Below are 14,444 nucleotides of genomic sequence, written 5' to 3'. Positions count from 1 at the left end.
TCCCAGGCAAAAGATGGAATCTCTAACCCATCCTAAAAAACACCTGAAGATAAGAGGAGCAGCAGATTGTCCGTCTGAGAAAATCAGAACCTCAATGTGTCTTGAGCTGGGCACCTCATCACTGGAGTCACTCAGTGCATCACTTTGAATAGCTCTTTGTTCTGTGTGCCAGGGAAGAGGCACAACACGGGCAACAACTGATATTTCTGCTTTCCTGTGGAAGTATCTGCAGCTTGTTTTGTGTCTCAGGATAAGAATGTGTTTTAGCTTTCTGGTCTGGTCATTCTGGGGTGAATTGCCTGAGATTTCTAACAAAAGCATGAAAGTTATGATGATGGTTTTGTTTTATGGCATTCACTCAAGTGGGAAGCAAAACAATACAAGAAATTCACTTCCTCTAACCCCTTAGGAAACCAGTAGTTAGGGGTAAGAGCAGCTGTATTTGTGGGAAACCCGGTGAAAGGCACTCTCTTTCTCAGTCTCTGCCTATATCCAATATTCTTTTACTCTTAAGATAACTCCCCAGTGTTCTCTTTGCATATGTAGTTTTTTTCAGTTACAGTTTTAAATTTGAAAAAACCCCAAATATAAATGGAAAGTATCTGTTCATTTCCTTTTTAATTTCAGTGACTTTAATCAGGGCTTTGTTGCATTCTGCAGCCATGTTACAAACAGTGAGTAAGAAATGCTTGAAAACAGTGTCTGGAGAAGAGGGTTAGCAGTGATTGAAAGATGCAGGAAAACATCTTAAAAATTCACAGAGTCTAAGGGCTGGGATGTATTAATGCAACTTTATAGATGCTAAATATATTTAGATATATTGACAACATTGTCGTTTAACACCTCCTGTTGAGCTTTCATTAATTTGCCTTATTTATTACTATCATTAGTTACAGTAGGTTTTTTTTTTAGCTCTTTGCATAAAACTGTTGCTTAACTTTTTAACTTCTATATATTAACAGAATTTTCTGTCTTCATAGTAGACACTGCACTTGTGATCATTTCCTAAATGATGGTAAAAATTTACCAGATCATAATTCCTTTTCAGTTCGTTATAAAATGAGCTAAATGGCAGAGGCACATTAAAAATTAGGAAAAAGAGACAGGAACTTACAGACTTGGTATCGTCTCTATTAAAGACAGATGATCACTAACATGGTGAAGAAAAAGGTATGAAGCACATCTGGAAAATAGTTTCAGCAATGGGCCCTAGAGAACATGGTTCAGATGAGGAGTTTTCATTTTCTATGCTGGCACCTTATGCGCATGCCCTGTACCTTATTTTATGAACCTTACACTGTGAGTACACAGTTCATGGAGAACACACACACACAAATATAAATATTTAGGGTATACAGCTGTACCTACGTGAATCGCTATATTTGTCTAGTCTGGAGTTCAAAAATTCTAAGATAATCCCAAATCGGCATATTCTGTGATTCTGTGGTAATAATCATATAAAAATGAGTTACATCTTCCCCCTTTAACTTGTGCTTTGTGATTATTTGGCATGTTTTTTAGAATTACATTCAAAGTCTTGTTGTTTCCCCTCATTGATATTGCTGTTACTGTAATGTCAGTGTTTTCACTGGCACTATCCCACCTCATCAGCATCAATCCCTACCATGGCAGCTACAGTGCAGTAGCTTGAATTCGAGAAGTAAAAGTGGTACTGGCTTTTAGGTGCTGAAAACTATGTTACTATGTAATTCTTAGCAAACTACACAGTACTGAATTTATTGCACAACACTCCATACCACAATTATCCTGCATTAAAATAATATGCAAAAGTCTTGTATGATATATTAGTTGCAACATTTGCAGCAGCAGTACACTTAATCATAGACAAGTTGCTTGTAAACCATTAGCATTTCACTTGTACCTCCTTTTTTTTGTTTTGTTTTGTTTTTATTATTTATTTGTTCACAGTTCTGGTATCTCTGCGGGTGTGACTGGAACAAGTGGTTTGTTTTTCAAAGTTCTTCGCTCTCCACCAACTTCTGAGTCGGGGCTGAGAACAGCAGAGGGCTCTCGGGAGCCGGGAAGGCAGGGAAGATGTCGAGTCCTTGGCTGGTGAGGTTTGCGTAGCGGCTGCCGCCAGGTCGGAGCTTGAGCGCTTGTGGAATTTGGCGGTGCCACTGAGCTGAAGGGACACAAGCAGAGCGGGCTGTGTCAACCCCTCGGTCAGCTGGCAGTGAAACAACAGAAATAGAGACGCCAACCCAGAAAGCTACTGCCAACGCGCTCGGGGAGAGCACAGCGTTGTTCTCTGCTTTAGGGTGTGTTCCCTCAAATATTATCATTGAAGGAGTTTATATGTGGAGTATTTTTGTTGAAGTAGTTTATATGTGGAGTATTTTTGTTGAAATCTACAGATAGAATTCCATCCCTGCTCAATTCAGTGGTAATGTTTATGTAGATTTCACCACAATTTCATGAGCGAATCTTTGGAGCCTTCTCCAAAGCTCTTGCAATCAAAACTGAAAACACACCATAGCATGAACAGATGAACAAACTGGACAGGGCTCTGATTTTTGCACTACTTGGTCTTCTGCAGGGCTCTTTTTGGCTGATAATCTTTTGGGGGAATTTAAATTCCCTGTATTATTGCTTTGAAATTCTTTGGGGAAGTGATTACAATTTTTATTGCCCTCTACTGCTTACAAGTAGTAACATATCTCCTAGATTATTTTTTAAAATGATGAAATGTAATCCAAAAACACATACTCAGTAATTTAACAGTAACATTCAACATACTCCCATATGAACAAATGCTACTAAAATTTTGTAAGAATGTTTAGTTGTTATTATTATTAGCAGTTATCATTCCTAAAACCCTTCAGCAAAGGGATAATCATATTATCTTTGCCAATATTTATCCGTACAAAACCTCCAGGTCTGCACCCAAATTAGACAAATACATCTGTCAGCAGTTAAAATGAGAGGGTGGAAGTTCAGGCTCCAATCCTCTGATAATCTACATCTGCAGGGGACTGCATTCTACATGTTAAGCATTGACAGGAAATATCTTTCCATGCTGAATTTTCACACTATCTGAAAATACTTTAAAAAGAGACTTTTTCTTTTTTTTCTTGCAGCCCCCAGTTTGTTTCTACTTCAACTCACTTCTTTGCACATGGAACTGAAAATACCAGATTGCACTTGTGATCCCCCAACCCCACCCATTCAAAACAGCAAAGAGAAAAATCACTTCTGTCACTCACTTTGGGGTATGACTTACATACTGTAGATAATATAGTTGGAATTGGGAAGCATTTATCACTTTTCATCTTTTTCCTGTTTGTGCTTTGGATTTTTTGTATGAAAATTTTATGTATGTCTGTCGACATTTAGATACCTAAGGAATTATTGTTGCTTTTCTGTGACCTTTTTCTTGAATCAGCCTCTCCCCAGACCCCTCTTGGTACTTCCATTACTATGGCCCGTCTCACCACCAGGTGGCAGGAAGCTGACAGAGATGTGCTGGTGGCTTAATTGTGATAATTAGGTGGGTAATTACATATTAGATGTAAACTAGCCCTCAGCAGCTGGGCTCAGTTTGCCCCATACGTGCTCTGGGGAAGAAGGGCTCCCCTTTCTCGTGTGCAATTTCTTGTTCCATCTTGGGTCAGGACTGTGGCAGAGGGAACAGAGTTAAGGTTCAACTTGAATACGTGTTTATCTGCTTATGTGTCCAGGGAACCTGGAAGGTGGGAAATGGGAGTACAGAATATTGTGCACAACTTTTTCTCGAGCTTCTTTTTTCCTTACCAGCCTTTGAGCTGATGCAGCAGAGCTGGTCTGGCCATTTAGCTGTATCATTGTACTTCCTCCTGGGGGCCTCATTAACCTGTGGCCATGCTGTGACATTCATTTCAAACCCAGGAATTTACAAACTGAAGAACTAGGTGAGGGCTGGGATCACTCAAAGGCAGATGGTTGGTTTGATTTACCAGCTGGTACCTACCGTAGATGTCAAGTCGGGCAGTGCAGGAGACGATACCAGCTTCGTTTTTTGCAGACAAGGTGTACCAGCCAGCATCTGCTTTCTTGGCAGGCTGGATGAGGAGGCAGACATACCCTGTTGTATCTTGATGCATGCTGGGAAAAGCAAGGGTTTGGGAGTTACTATTTCTCAAGAGCACATCAAATTAAATATGAAATAGTGATATCATAATTTCTATCCTCAAATGTCTTGGACTTCTGCTTCTTTATAGTGTCAGAATCACAGACTGTGCTGAGCTGGAAGGGACCCACAAGGATCACTGAATCCAACCCTTAGCCTTGCACAGGCCTATCCCCAAGAGTCACACCCAGTGCCTGAGAGGATCATCCAAACACTCCCTGAGCTCTGTCAGCCTTGGGGCTGTGACCACTGCCCAAGGGAGCCTGTTCAGTGCCAACCACCCTCTGGGGTAAGAACCTTGTTCTAATATCCAACCTAACCCTCCCCTGACACTTCAGGCCACTCCCTTGGGTCCTGTAGCTGGTCCCCACAGAGAAGAGATCAGTGCCTGCTCCTCTTCCCCTCATGAGGCAGTTGTAGTCAATAGATTTGCTTTCAGTGATCAGAGTAGCTGAAATCTGCTTTCCTTTGTGCACAGCTCTGCATGTATTAATATTAGAATTATTTATTGAATTCCAATGAAGTAAACCCGTGCAAATCTGCTGTGCAGTCATACTGTATTTTCTCCTAGTTCAGAAGCTGGAAAAATAACAAAATACCAAGAACAATTGTACAAAGTTGTATTTTTCACAGTCACCAGAGCCAGTCAGCAGCTTTCTTGGGGCACCTTTTTCCATGAGAAAATGACTGAGAGGCAAAATCTGCAAGATTTGTTTGGCCAACACTCTAAAAGAAGCCTGCTTCATTATTCTCTCTGCTTCCTTTGCTCTTCAGTAATCTAAGACTTTCTGGCTGCAGTTTCCAGGAAAAACTTTTCAGTAGCATAGAACTGAGACTCCTCTGCTCTCGAGGGTGAGGTTGGTCATTTTTATCAACCCCAGTGTTTCTCTCATTACAAAGGGAGAGGTGGGACATGAATACATAAGAACACTTGAAGTTGCAGGATGTTCTGAAGTTTGAGATTTTTGTTGAACTGGAATGAAACCACAGACTTTCAGGTCAGGAGGACATTTTGTGCCTCCAACAGCTCTAACATAAAAGGGAATGTTCACCCTTTGGTCCCTGCACTACATAATTTGCCTTGTGCTAGGGGTGCAGGGGTATAGATGCTGGTGCTTGTCCATACAGTGATACAAAACCATCTCTTGGCTTCAGGCTGGAAGATAATAATGAGGCAAGGCAGAGAGAAGCAAGAACAGTGCTGCCCATGGATCTGTGCTGAACCACTGCAAGCCTTTGGGGCAGGTGGGCTGGTCAGGGCCGGCTGAAATAGCAGAGGGGTTGCGTTGCATTTTCTAAGCAGGGATCAAAGTATTTGCCTTTGTTTTTGACCGACTTGGTAATCAGCCTCTGTATCTGATATGATGACCTCTATTATCTCATACTCAGGGGCACTCAAAACCATGTTCTAGCTGTTCTGAGTTTGAATTTATACGTAGTTTAAACTGTTTTTTCCTCAGTCTAGTTCTGAGAGAATAAGCTGCTAAAATGCATTAAAATACTGTATCACAGTGTCTTTGATGAAGAGATTCATGTGCTCTGTCAGGCCTGTGTCCTGTGAAAGCTCTGTCCCCCTCTCTGAAGCTGTGGTGTATCGTGCTCCATGCCTTTTTCTGAGCCAAGGAAATAGCCATTGTTCACCTCACAGCAGAGCAAGCCTTTTACAACTTTATGTGGGTGAAAGAAGTTGTTTTAAAAACACCCCCATCTGTACTTATTACACAGGTTTCCATGGAAAAACAGTTGGTGCAGCCACAAAAGACTTCAAACACGGGGATAATGGCACAGTACCTCATCCTCTCTCTGTTTGATGGGATGGTCTCATTATCCTTCTTCCAGTAAAATATGGGGGGTGGCATTCCCATGACTCTGCACTCTAATCTGACGGGGTACCCTTCTGGAACACCACAGTTCTGAAGCTTCTCCAAGAACATGGGGGCTCTTTTTACTTCCTTTGCTGGAAAAAGAATTATTGAACAACAGATACTTTATTATTTGTTTCGCTTTGAGCAGTGTGGAAGAACACGATTAAAAATTATTCTTGTTATATCAAAATAGGCAGTGAATTTTGAGTGGAAGGGATGTAAAATGCCATGACATAACCTCTGTAAGGGAACATAAATTAAATAATAGGCAGAACTGAAGTTTGCAAAAGAATGTGTGCATCTCTGGTGGGTCTAAACATGCTATCATGGCAAGAAATTAATGCTAGATTTATGAAATTCAATACCTCAGATCTTGAAAGGCTTTATTAAAGAGTAATATTCAGATTTACGTTTTTCTATTTATAAACATTTTTGTTTATAAATCTGGGACTGACATCTGGGACACCTCAACATATATTATGAATTCAAACACCAAGGATTTTCTGGTGGATCATTTTTCCCAGACAAGAGAGGTAAGGTGATGATGAGGCAGAATTCTTACAGCCCTCTGTTTAGTACCAGGAGTGCCCCTGTCGATTGAACACCAGGTGCATTTCCCTCCATCAGAGGAGTTTTGTAGCTGTTGGTTTCTCCCAGCCTCGGTGCATTAACTGTTTATTTATACTGGTCTGTAGGGCAAGTTTGAAGAGGGCATACAAATAACTCCCTCCCTGTCTAGTTCTTCAAGTTTTTCAGTGTTTCTTACCTACAACAGTGAGCTCCAGACTAAAGGAATTTTGTCCTGTTTTATTGGTGGCAAGGCAGGTGTAAGTCCCAGCATCGTTCTGGGAGAGGGGATCGATCAGCAGCGAGTGGACTCCGGTCTCTCTCACCAGCATCTTGTGGGTGCCGTCGGGGAGCACAGGTTTGCCGTTGAGCAGCCACGTCAGGTCTGGAGTGGGTAACCCACTCACCTGGCAGAGAGTGAAACAGCTTGACAAACGTCCAACTGACAAAGAGAGTTTAGTAAATTCATACGTAGGCTTTTTTTTTTTTACTTCAGATGCCATCTGAGTGATGTCAGAACATAGGACAGAAAGATTCGGGGGTTTTTAACTATTTCTCAGCTTCTGTTTGTCTGCTGAGCAGTTCCAAAAGGGAGAAAACCAGAAAACAAGCAAGCAAAAAGAGAAAAAAAATACATGAAAGGCTTTCTTTTTTCTTAGTCAGAAAGGAAGAAACTTGGTAATATGAGATGCACAAAAGACTCCTAATCTGCTAGTTTGCTTTTTTTTAAGTACTGAGTATAAATCAAAACACTGGATCTAAAACACTACAGAGTTTAATAGAGATGAAGAGTTCTATACAAACAACTTTGTATTTTGTAAAATTGATGAAAAATAATACTTTGTAGCTGTTGAACTTATGTGCTTTAGAACACTGCAGATTAAGTATTTTTTTAAAATACTGTTAGACTATATTATAATGTTAAAAATCTTTCCAATGGGTAGCAATACTCACTCATGTCTAAAATACTGCTTTCCAAACAATATTTTACAAAGCAGGAAAAGGGGGAAGTGGAACTTGCCTGAATGAGCACTGCTCTCTTCTTGTTCATGCTTTAAGGCTTCCCAAGCTCTGCCAGGATAGCAGAGCTAGGAATAACCAAATTCTTTGGCATGCTTCTGGTAAACTTTACATCTTAAATTAGGGACCAACGAGTCTTGTTCATCTCAGAGCATTAAGTTGTGCTTCAGAGTTTCTACCCACCTGAGGGCAGGAGCCTTTCTGGAGCATGGAAGAGGTGAGTGTCAGCATTCCCACCTTTGCTGTGCTACTGAGACATAGAAGGGCTACCAGAGTGTGTTGCAGCAGATGGTTTTCTTAAGCGTGTTCAATCACAGGATGCTCATTAGGTGACCTCTGACAGCTCCCTCGTGCTGGGGTTTGAATCAGTAAATGGGGATGTTTCTGCATCTAATAATCAAATAAACTGGACTCTGTTCCCTCTTCTCTGGGACTATTAAAATCCAGTGCACGGCAATGGGAGCACTTGTTTGAGCACAGTACAATGTGCTGACTCCTCTCTTTTCACTGTTTGGTGCTGTTATGGATTATGTTCAAGAATCTGCTAACGGAGCAGGACTTGTGGAGTTTGTACTGGTAAAGGACACAGTGAACATATCTAGTAATTTGAACAACCTGGCAAGTGAGCCCTCTCTTTCTGGGTTGTGTGCTCTGTGCTCTTCAGTCCACAGAGCGTGTATTCAAAAGAAATCCCTGGAGTCAGCTCAGAGACAATGGCAACAAGAAATAGTTTTTTAAAAGGAAGCGTTAAAACTCAAACAAAAAATGTTCATACAAGCAACAAAGAAGGTGAAAACACCAAGCAATACATGCGCAGAGGTAGGGAAAGTGAGAATGAACGGAGGAACCAGTGAATACCTTACAATCCAACCTACAGAGTCGCCCTTCGTGTGCTACCATGTCACCTGGGGCCTGTAGAAAGTAGGGCCTGAAAAAGCGTTCTTGAACTGCCTCTTTGTCTCCTTCTGGCACTCGGGGTCGTGTTCTGCAACACAAAAATTGCATGGGAGTGTTTAGAAGTCAAGCCTTTTCTTCCTATTGCTTAAAAAAAGGAAGGAATTGGGGAAAAGGATGAACAGATAGCTTGAGTTACAGAAAAGGGCAGAAAGAAATGGACTGATTTGTAATTGAATTCATGCATATTTTGCATTTAGAAAGGTTATCAAGTTAACCATATCATGTAATATCTTTGGATTCCCAAGCTGGCCTTTGCTTCTTTTTGCCTTTTTTGGCTGAATTTCATCTTGCTAATCCCTCCCTTGCCTTTAGCTCCGCTGCAACAGGTAAATGAAATCATACTTAAACTTCCCTGTATTTGAGGATGACCTTAAAAATATTACAATGTAGAAGTGACCTATGTTGGAAGGGAACTGCTGCTGTTACTTCCATTTTAGGGTTGAGAACTGAAGTTCAGTGAGTGCCTAGAAGTACAATGGTGGTTGCTGTGGATGCCTTCAGTGAGCAGCATAAAAAAGGTCTGAGGGGCTTTTTTCCTTCACCTGTGAGGCTGAGTTGTTGGTATTCGGCCCCGCACAGGGACACTTTGAACCATCAGGTGGCCTGAACAACTGATTCTCCCCTGCAAATCACAAAGGAAACAGGATTAACGGTTGATTAATATCTTATTTCATTTTAAAGAGTAAGTATTGAACATTTACAGTGTCTTAGGATTTATTTTTATAAAGTAGCTGGAAAGGAGGAAAAATTGAAACTGGAAGACGTTGCTTGATCTGCTCGAATGTACTTCTAAATAAACAGCCAGTCTAGCACTGGGGTGAAGGAGAATGCTATTGGGGGGGTGAAACTATTTGCAGATCCACATCTTTGCATCCTGGATAAAGAATAATTGTGTTTGGAAACACTTCCAAACTTGATGTAACTTTTTATTTCTCCTTACTTGAACTGATATTTCTCCTGCCTGAAATATCATGTCTGTCTTGTTGCCACGTCTCAAAAGGTACCTGTCAGTGGGCAGAAAAATTGTCCCTAATGATTTTTGACTGGATGTGATAAGAACAGGGGATTAGTTTTATCAGTCTTTCCATGTGGTCCTCTCCTATGCTCTGAAGCATCTGATTTGTGATACAGTCACCACCCAATCTCAACCTAGGTGGCCCAATCTGTGTTCTTATTAAAGGATATTAGAAAAAGGTGAAACAAGCAGTTTTGTAAAAGACAATCAAACACCTTACTTGTGGGTTTGCAGCCATAATAGTGTAGTTGCCATCATCATTATTGGTAGCAGCTTCAATATGTAAAGAGCACGTTCCATCTTCTTCTCTGTTCATTTTGAAATGCGTGTTTTTCTTTGAGATCTGCTTGCCATCCTTGAACCAGTACACCTGCAGTGAGCACACCCCCACACCCCTGTGACTTAACACTTGCTCTGTAGTGGAACAGGGACTAGAAAAACGTAGATCAGAACATGACACAAGTTGACCAATAGCTAGGAAAAATGTTAGAATATTATAAACTTTGCAGATCGGTTCTAATGTGAATTAGAATGATTCCAGGTTGAGCTCAGAAAGCTTCACATCCCAGCTGGACCTGTCAGGTCCTCTTTTCTTGGCTGTAGACACGTTACTGGTTATCTCAGTTCCCATCTTTCTGAGAAGTTAACTTTCTGAGGGTTTAGGCAGTTCTGTATCTCTTGCAGTCAGGTGGTACCTGTGGTACCTCAAGGCCTGACACATGATCAGGAGCAGATATTGTTATTTAGAAAGGGAAGGGCAATGATTACTTTTAGAGCTCTCTCCACAGAGCCGTGTTCTTTGGAGTGAGACTTTCCAGAGGGAGGTACAGAAAATGGTAGGTAGTTGTTTTTTATTCCTCTACTGGTAACAGTGAGAATGACTTACCTTAGGAACAGGGATTCCAACTATTTTGCAGGTGAATACGATAGGGGATCCTTCCATTACCCGAAAATGTTTGAGTCTCTTGTCAAAGATGGGGGCTATATATTTGCCCGTAGGGATTTCCTCGTGCTGCACTTCGTCATCTGATTCATCCACCGGGGTACGTTCAAGGCGGAATTCTATTTCATTCATCAGCCTCTGCTCAAAGCTTGAAATCCTGTATTCCTGCAGGGTGAGAGAGCCACAGTTCTGAACTAAACCGGTCATGTTCTTGGGTATTTGCAGTCTTTGGCACTTTTAGACTGCTAAAATGAGTGAAACAGCGTGAATTGGGTTTGCAGACACAGATGCTGCATTTGTAGTTTGCAGAATGTAAATAATGAAACTGAGGTTTTTTTCAAAGACACACAAAAAAAAAAAAAAAAAAAAAGAAACTCAATTCCTCTAAGTCTAAGAAGAAAGTGAAATATTTTCAGAGTAATTTACCTTCAGGTTAAAACTCAAACTGATTTCTATCTGGTGTAACTTAGAAAGCAAAATATATATAGCTCATTTAAATCCTTGGAAGATTAAACAGATGATGCAAGAAAGCCAACATATTCCTACATAAATGAGCTCTTCCAGATAGCTTGGTGGGATTATGAACCTTCTCCTGATCCCCTGAAGTCCATTAGAAACATCTCATGACACAGCTGTGAGAGCATCTCGCTCAAGTCCTTAGAAACTGCCTTTTTTGGGGAAGCTTGTGGTACCTGTAGAAACCAAATCAGTTTGCTCAGCCCTGGCTTTGTGCAGATTGTAAATTCAGAGCTTGCATTCCTGCTTCTGTCGAAGGGCAAGGACAACTCTGAGAGCAGGCTGTGTTTTATTTTTATTCTGTGGCAAGCCTGGATCTTCAGAATCTCACTTTAATAAGTCAGATAGATATTACAATGTGGTTTTGTTGCTTTGTTATAGTAAGGAAATGATCTGTGGCTTGGGAAAGAAACGCTTGAGTAATTCCAAAAGTGCAATTCTCAGTTTGTTTGTTTGGTTTTTTTTGAAATAGAATTTTAGAAAACTGTGAATAGTAAAGGAGGATGCAGCCAATCCTTAGATTTATTCCATTTGCTGAAAAAACAAGGTTTAGAAAATGCATCTTGTCTGAAATCTTGCAGAAAGTTAACTAAAGAACTAGCAGATATCCCAAATCACTGGCACTTACATCCCCGATCATTTAGCCATTCCATCGTATTGCTGATTATGCTCTGGACCAGCAGTTCCCAGATAATAAGGAGAAAAGATGGAGAGGTAGCACAAAATTTTAGCTAACAACTCTTCTGATTTTGTCAGGAGACTGAGGAGACAAGTGGCCAAAAATGTAGACATTACAGTGGAATTTTGAGGAGACAGGGATTTGTGAGACTCAGGGGTGAGAGGAAGGAAACATGGCAACCACGATGTAAAAAAAGGCTGGAAATCCCCGTGGTGGGATAAACACCCTGGTAACATCTGATTTTGGAACGGTGATGGTACGTGCTGCGTGTCGGTCTCTTCATCCAAAATCTCTCATTCACAGGGAGCTCAGGTTAATGAATGCCCCCCATCAAGACCTTCCTTCCCCCTCTCTGTCAGGGCCAGTGCTCTCTGCCACTCTCCTGCCCAGTCCACCTTTGCCAAGCAGGAGCTTCCAGCTGGCAGGTCTGTGGCAGAGCGAGCCGTGCCAGAGGCTGTGAGCCAGGCACTGGGTGGTACCAGCCACCTTCCCAGCAGCTGGGAACCACCAAACAGCCCGATAGAGTTTCATCTTGTTGAGCTTTTCCTCTCTCCTGCAGCATGTGTCAGCAAATTGCTTGAATGGATCACACTGTCATCTTAGTTAAGCCTCTGTAAACCTGGAGATTCTCTCATTTCTCACCAACTGAAGATCACATTTGAAGTTTTGTTCTCCTTCCACTCATTTGAGAGCTCTCAGTAGTTTCCTTCAGGTTGTTTAGGTTGTTCTTGACAGCAGAGAGCAAAATCTATGGCAAAGATTTGACCTACTGAGAAAGGTTTACCTTGAATGTCTGAATTTTCCGGTAGGAGCTGAAGATACTCCAAATAATTCTCTTAAGAAATGAAATTGTTTTTAGAGATTTGACATGCTGTGTGACCTTTGGAAACGTGGAGGCTAATTAAGGATTAATTAAGGTAGGAGTAATCTTCCCTTTCTGTCACCTAATGATTTGTCACACGAAAAAAGGTCGGGGCAACAAAGCAAATATGGTACAGAGTCTCATTTCTGCCTCTTTAACCATGTTACTGTTTTTTTTAAATGAACCTCTTGAAAATTATGTAATTATTTCTGGGTATGGGTTACATGACAGCATAATTATAAAGCTAAGTACACTGTTTTGCAGACACGTTTCTCACGTTTCTCATTTATGATATTTGAGCAGTGTTATTCCCTTCACAAACATAAACCATTTCTCGAGTGTTATGTGTGTTTGGAGGGCAAAAGGGCTGATGGGCAGAGTAGGCAAATTGATGCATCAGTGAGTTATCTCAGAATTTAGACACAGTAAACTCATGAGGAATTTTTGCTCAGAGAGGGCAACTCTGAACTCTCATTAGAATCAAATGAGTGGGGATGGAAAGTGTATTAAGATTTCTCAAAGTCGGAGAGCGATCCAAAAGCTTAGTCTGGAAGGCTCAAAATTGGAAGAGGGCTTTTGCAAGAGCCAACACTTTCTAGTTTGTAAAAGTAACATAATAAAGAACAATGGAAGAAAAAGTAGGGGGGATGCATCTGCTCTTGCAGACAAAGCAGTTCGATCTGTGTACTCTGGGACTCAGAGCAGTCATTTACTGCCCTGTGAACCTTACCAACAGTTGGCATCGTTCTTTTATGGCACTGCTTGAGTCTGGCACTGCGTTATCTCAGTTGTGTCCAGTCTTCAGCTTTACTGAGTGACATGCATGCTGCATTAGCCCCACAAAGCCTGGACGTGGTGACTTTTTCAGAATGATGTAACTAATCTCTGAATCAGATTTTTCTTTGGTTCAATTTTCTGTCTCAGAAACAGGTTTTGGAAACAAAAATTGCTAATGACAAGGATAATGTTTCAGATTTAAAAGGCAGTACTGTGCTTTTAGTGCATCCTCAGCTGTACAGGTGAAGACTGGGACATCATTGCTTGGTCCCTAAGGTGAGTTTTCCATCATGTGGTGCTCTGGAGCAGAGGGAGATAATGGGGCTGGAAAGGCATTGCCATTACACTTTGAAGGCATCCTGTTAATGAGTAAGGTGTTGGCTGCACAGCAGAGTTAAAAGGCACTGAAATGCTGTGAGCTGATGACAGAGTCCAGGATTGTTTATAGATATCTTAGCTGTGTCAGCAGTTTTTCATATGGATTTTTATCCAGATTATTGCTGTCTCAAGGAAGTCATGGTATGTAATAAGAAATCAGTAGTGTAGCATTGCTGTAGCCATGATGGTTCACAGATGAAACCAAATAATGCCTAAAGACAATTAACATCTTTCATTTCCTCTACTCCTAAAGTGCCCATTTGTCTTAAGTGGTCTAACCAACTAATGTAAATTAAACTTACATTTTCAAATTGTACTTAACCAAATTAACCTTGCACCTCTTTTAGATCTTAAAAAGTTTTCTGTGGACACAGTGTATCATTTTTTTCCTGGCTGATGTGCTGAGGACATCAACTTCCTACAAACTACTTCATTAAGAACTAGGGGCACTTTTTCATTTTCACGTCTGCTTGCAGAAGAAAACATGATAGAGGGAAGGATGCATTTCATGGAGCCCCATTCATGGGCAGGTTTTCTCTCACATTTCTTTGCATGTGACTCTGGGTGTATGTGGGTATAAAAGTAGTGGTTTGTGAGAACTTGCCCACATTGCTGCACTGTCAGCACTGGGCTCTCGTTGCTGGAAGCTGCCGCCCTGCCCAGGGAAGCCCCAAGTGTCACTGTGTAGGAACTGTGCAGGCTGACTGCACAAGTTTGCACTGGTCATTTTAAAGAGTTA

At 41.2% G+C, this 14,444-nt stretch overlaps 1 protein-coding gene across 1 annotated transcript in view; it reads right to left on the bottom strand.

Annotated features, from left to right (window-relative positions):
• Positions 1-1,338: 1,338 nt before the first annotated feature.
• The window catches only part of MYPN (myopalladin), a 49,508-nt gene continuing 36,402 nt past the window's right edge, over positions 1,339-14,444 (bottom strand). The window contains exons 13-20 of the mRNA XM_027896662.1: positions 10,437-10,658; positions 9,771-9,920; positions 9,078-9,157; positions 8,437-8,563; positions 6,758-6,965; positions 5,918-6,083; positions 3,968-4,101; positions 1,339-2,143 (exon numbers count right to left, since the gene is read on the bottom strand). Coding sequence (XP_027752463.1) covers positions 1,974-2,143; positions 3,968-4,101; positions 5,918-6,083; positions 6,758-6,965; positions 8,437-8,563; positions 9,078-9,157; positions 9,771-9,920; positions 10,437-10,658 — 1,257 coding nt within the window. The 3' untranslated portion in view covers positions 1,339-1,973. The remainder of the gene's footprint in view (positions 2,144-3,967; positions 4,102-5,917; positions 6,084-6,757; positions 6,966-8,436; positions 8,564-9,077; positions 9,158-9,770; positions 9,921-10,436; positions 10,659-14,444) is intronic.

This window comes from Empidonax traillii, unplaced genomic scaffold, assembly GCF_003031625.1.
Source record: "Empidonax traillii isolate 1590-97213 ecotype Southwest subspecies unplaced genomic scaffold, ASM303162v1 scaffold508:size451158, whole genome shotgun sequence".
In the NCBI taxonomy this organism is placed as follows: Eukaryota; Metazoa; Chordata; class Aves; order Passeriformes; family Tyrannidae; genus Empidonax; species Empidonax traillii.
This window is presented reverse-complemented; position numbering and strand designations above follow the sequence as displayed.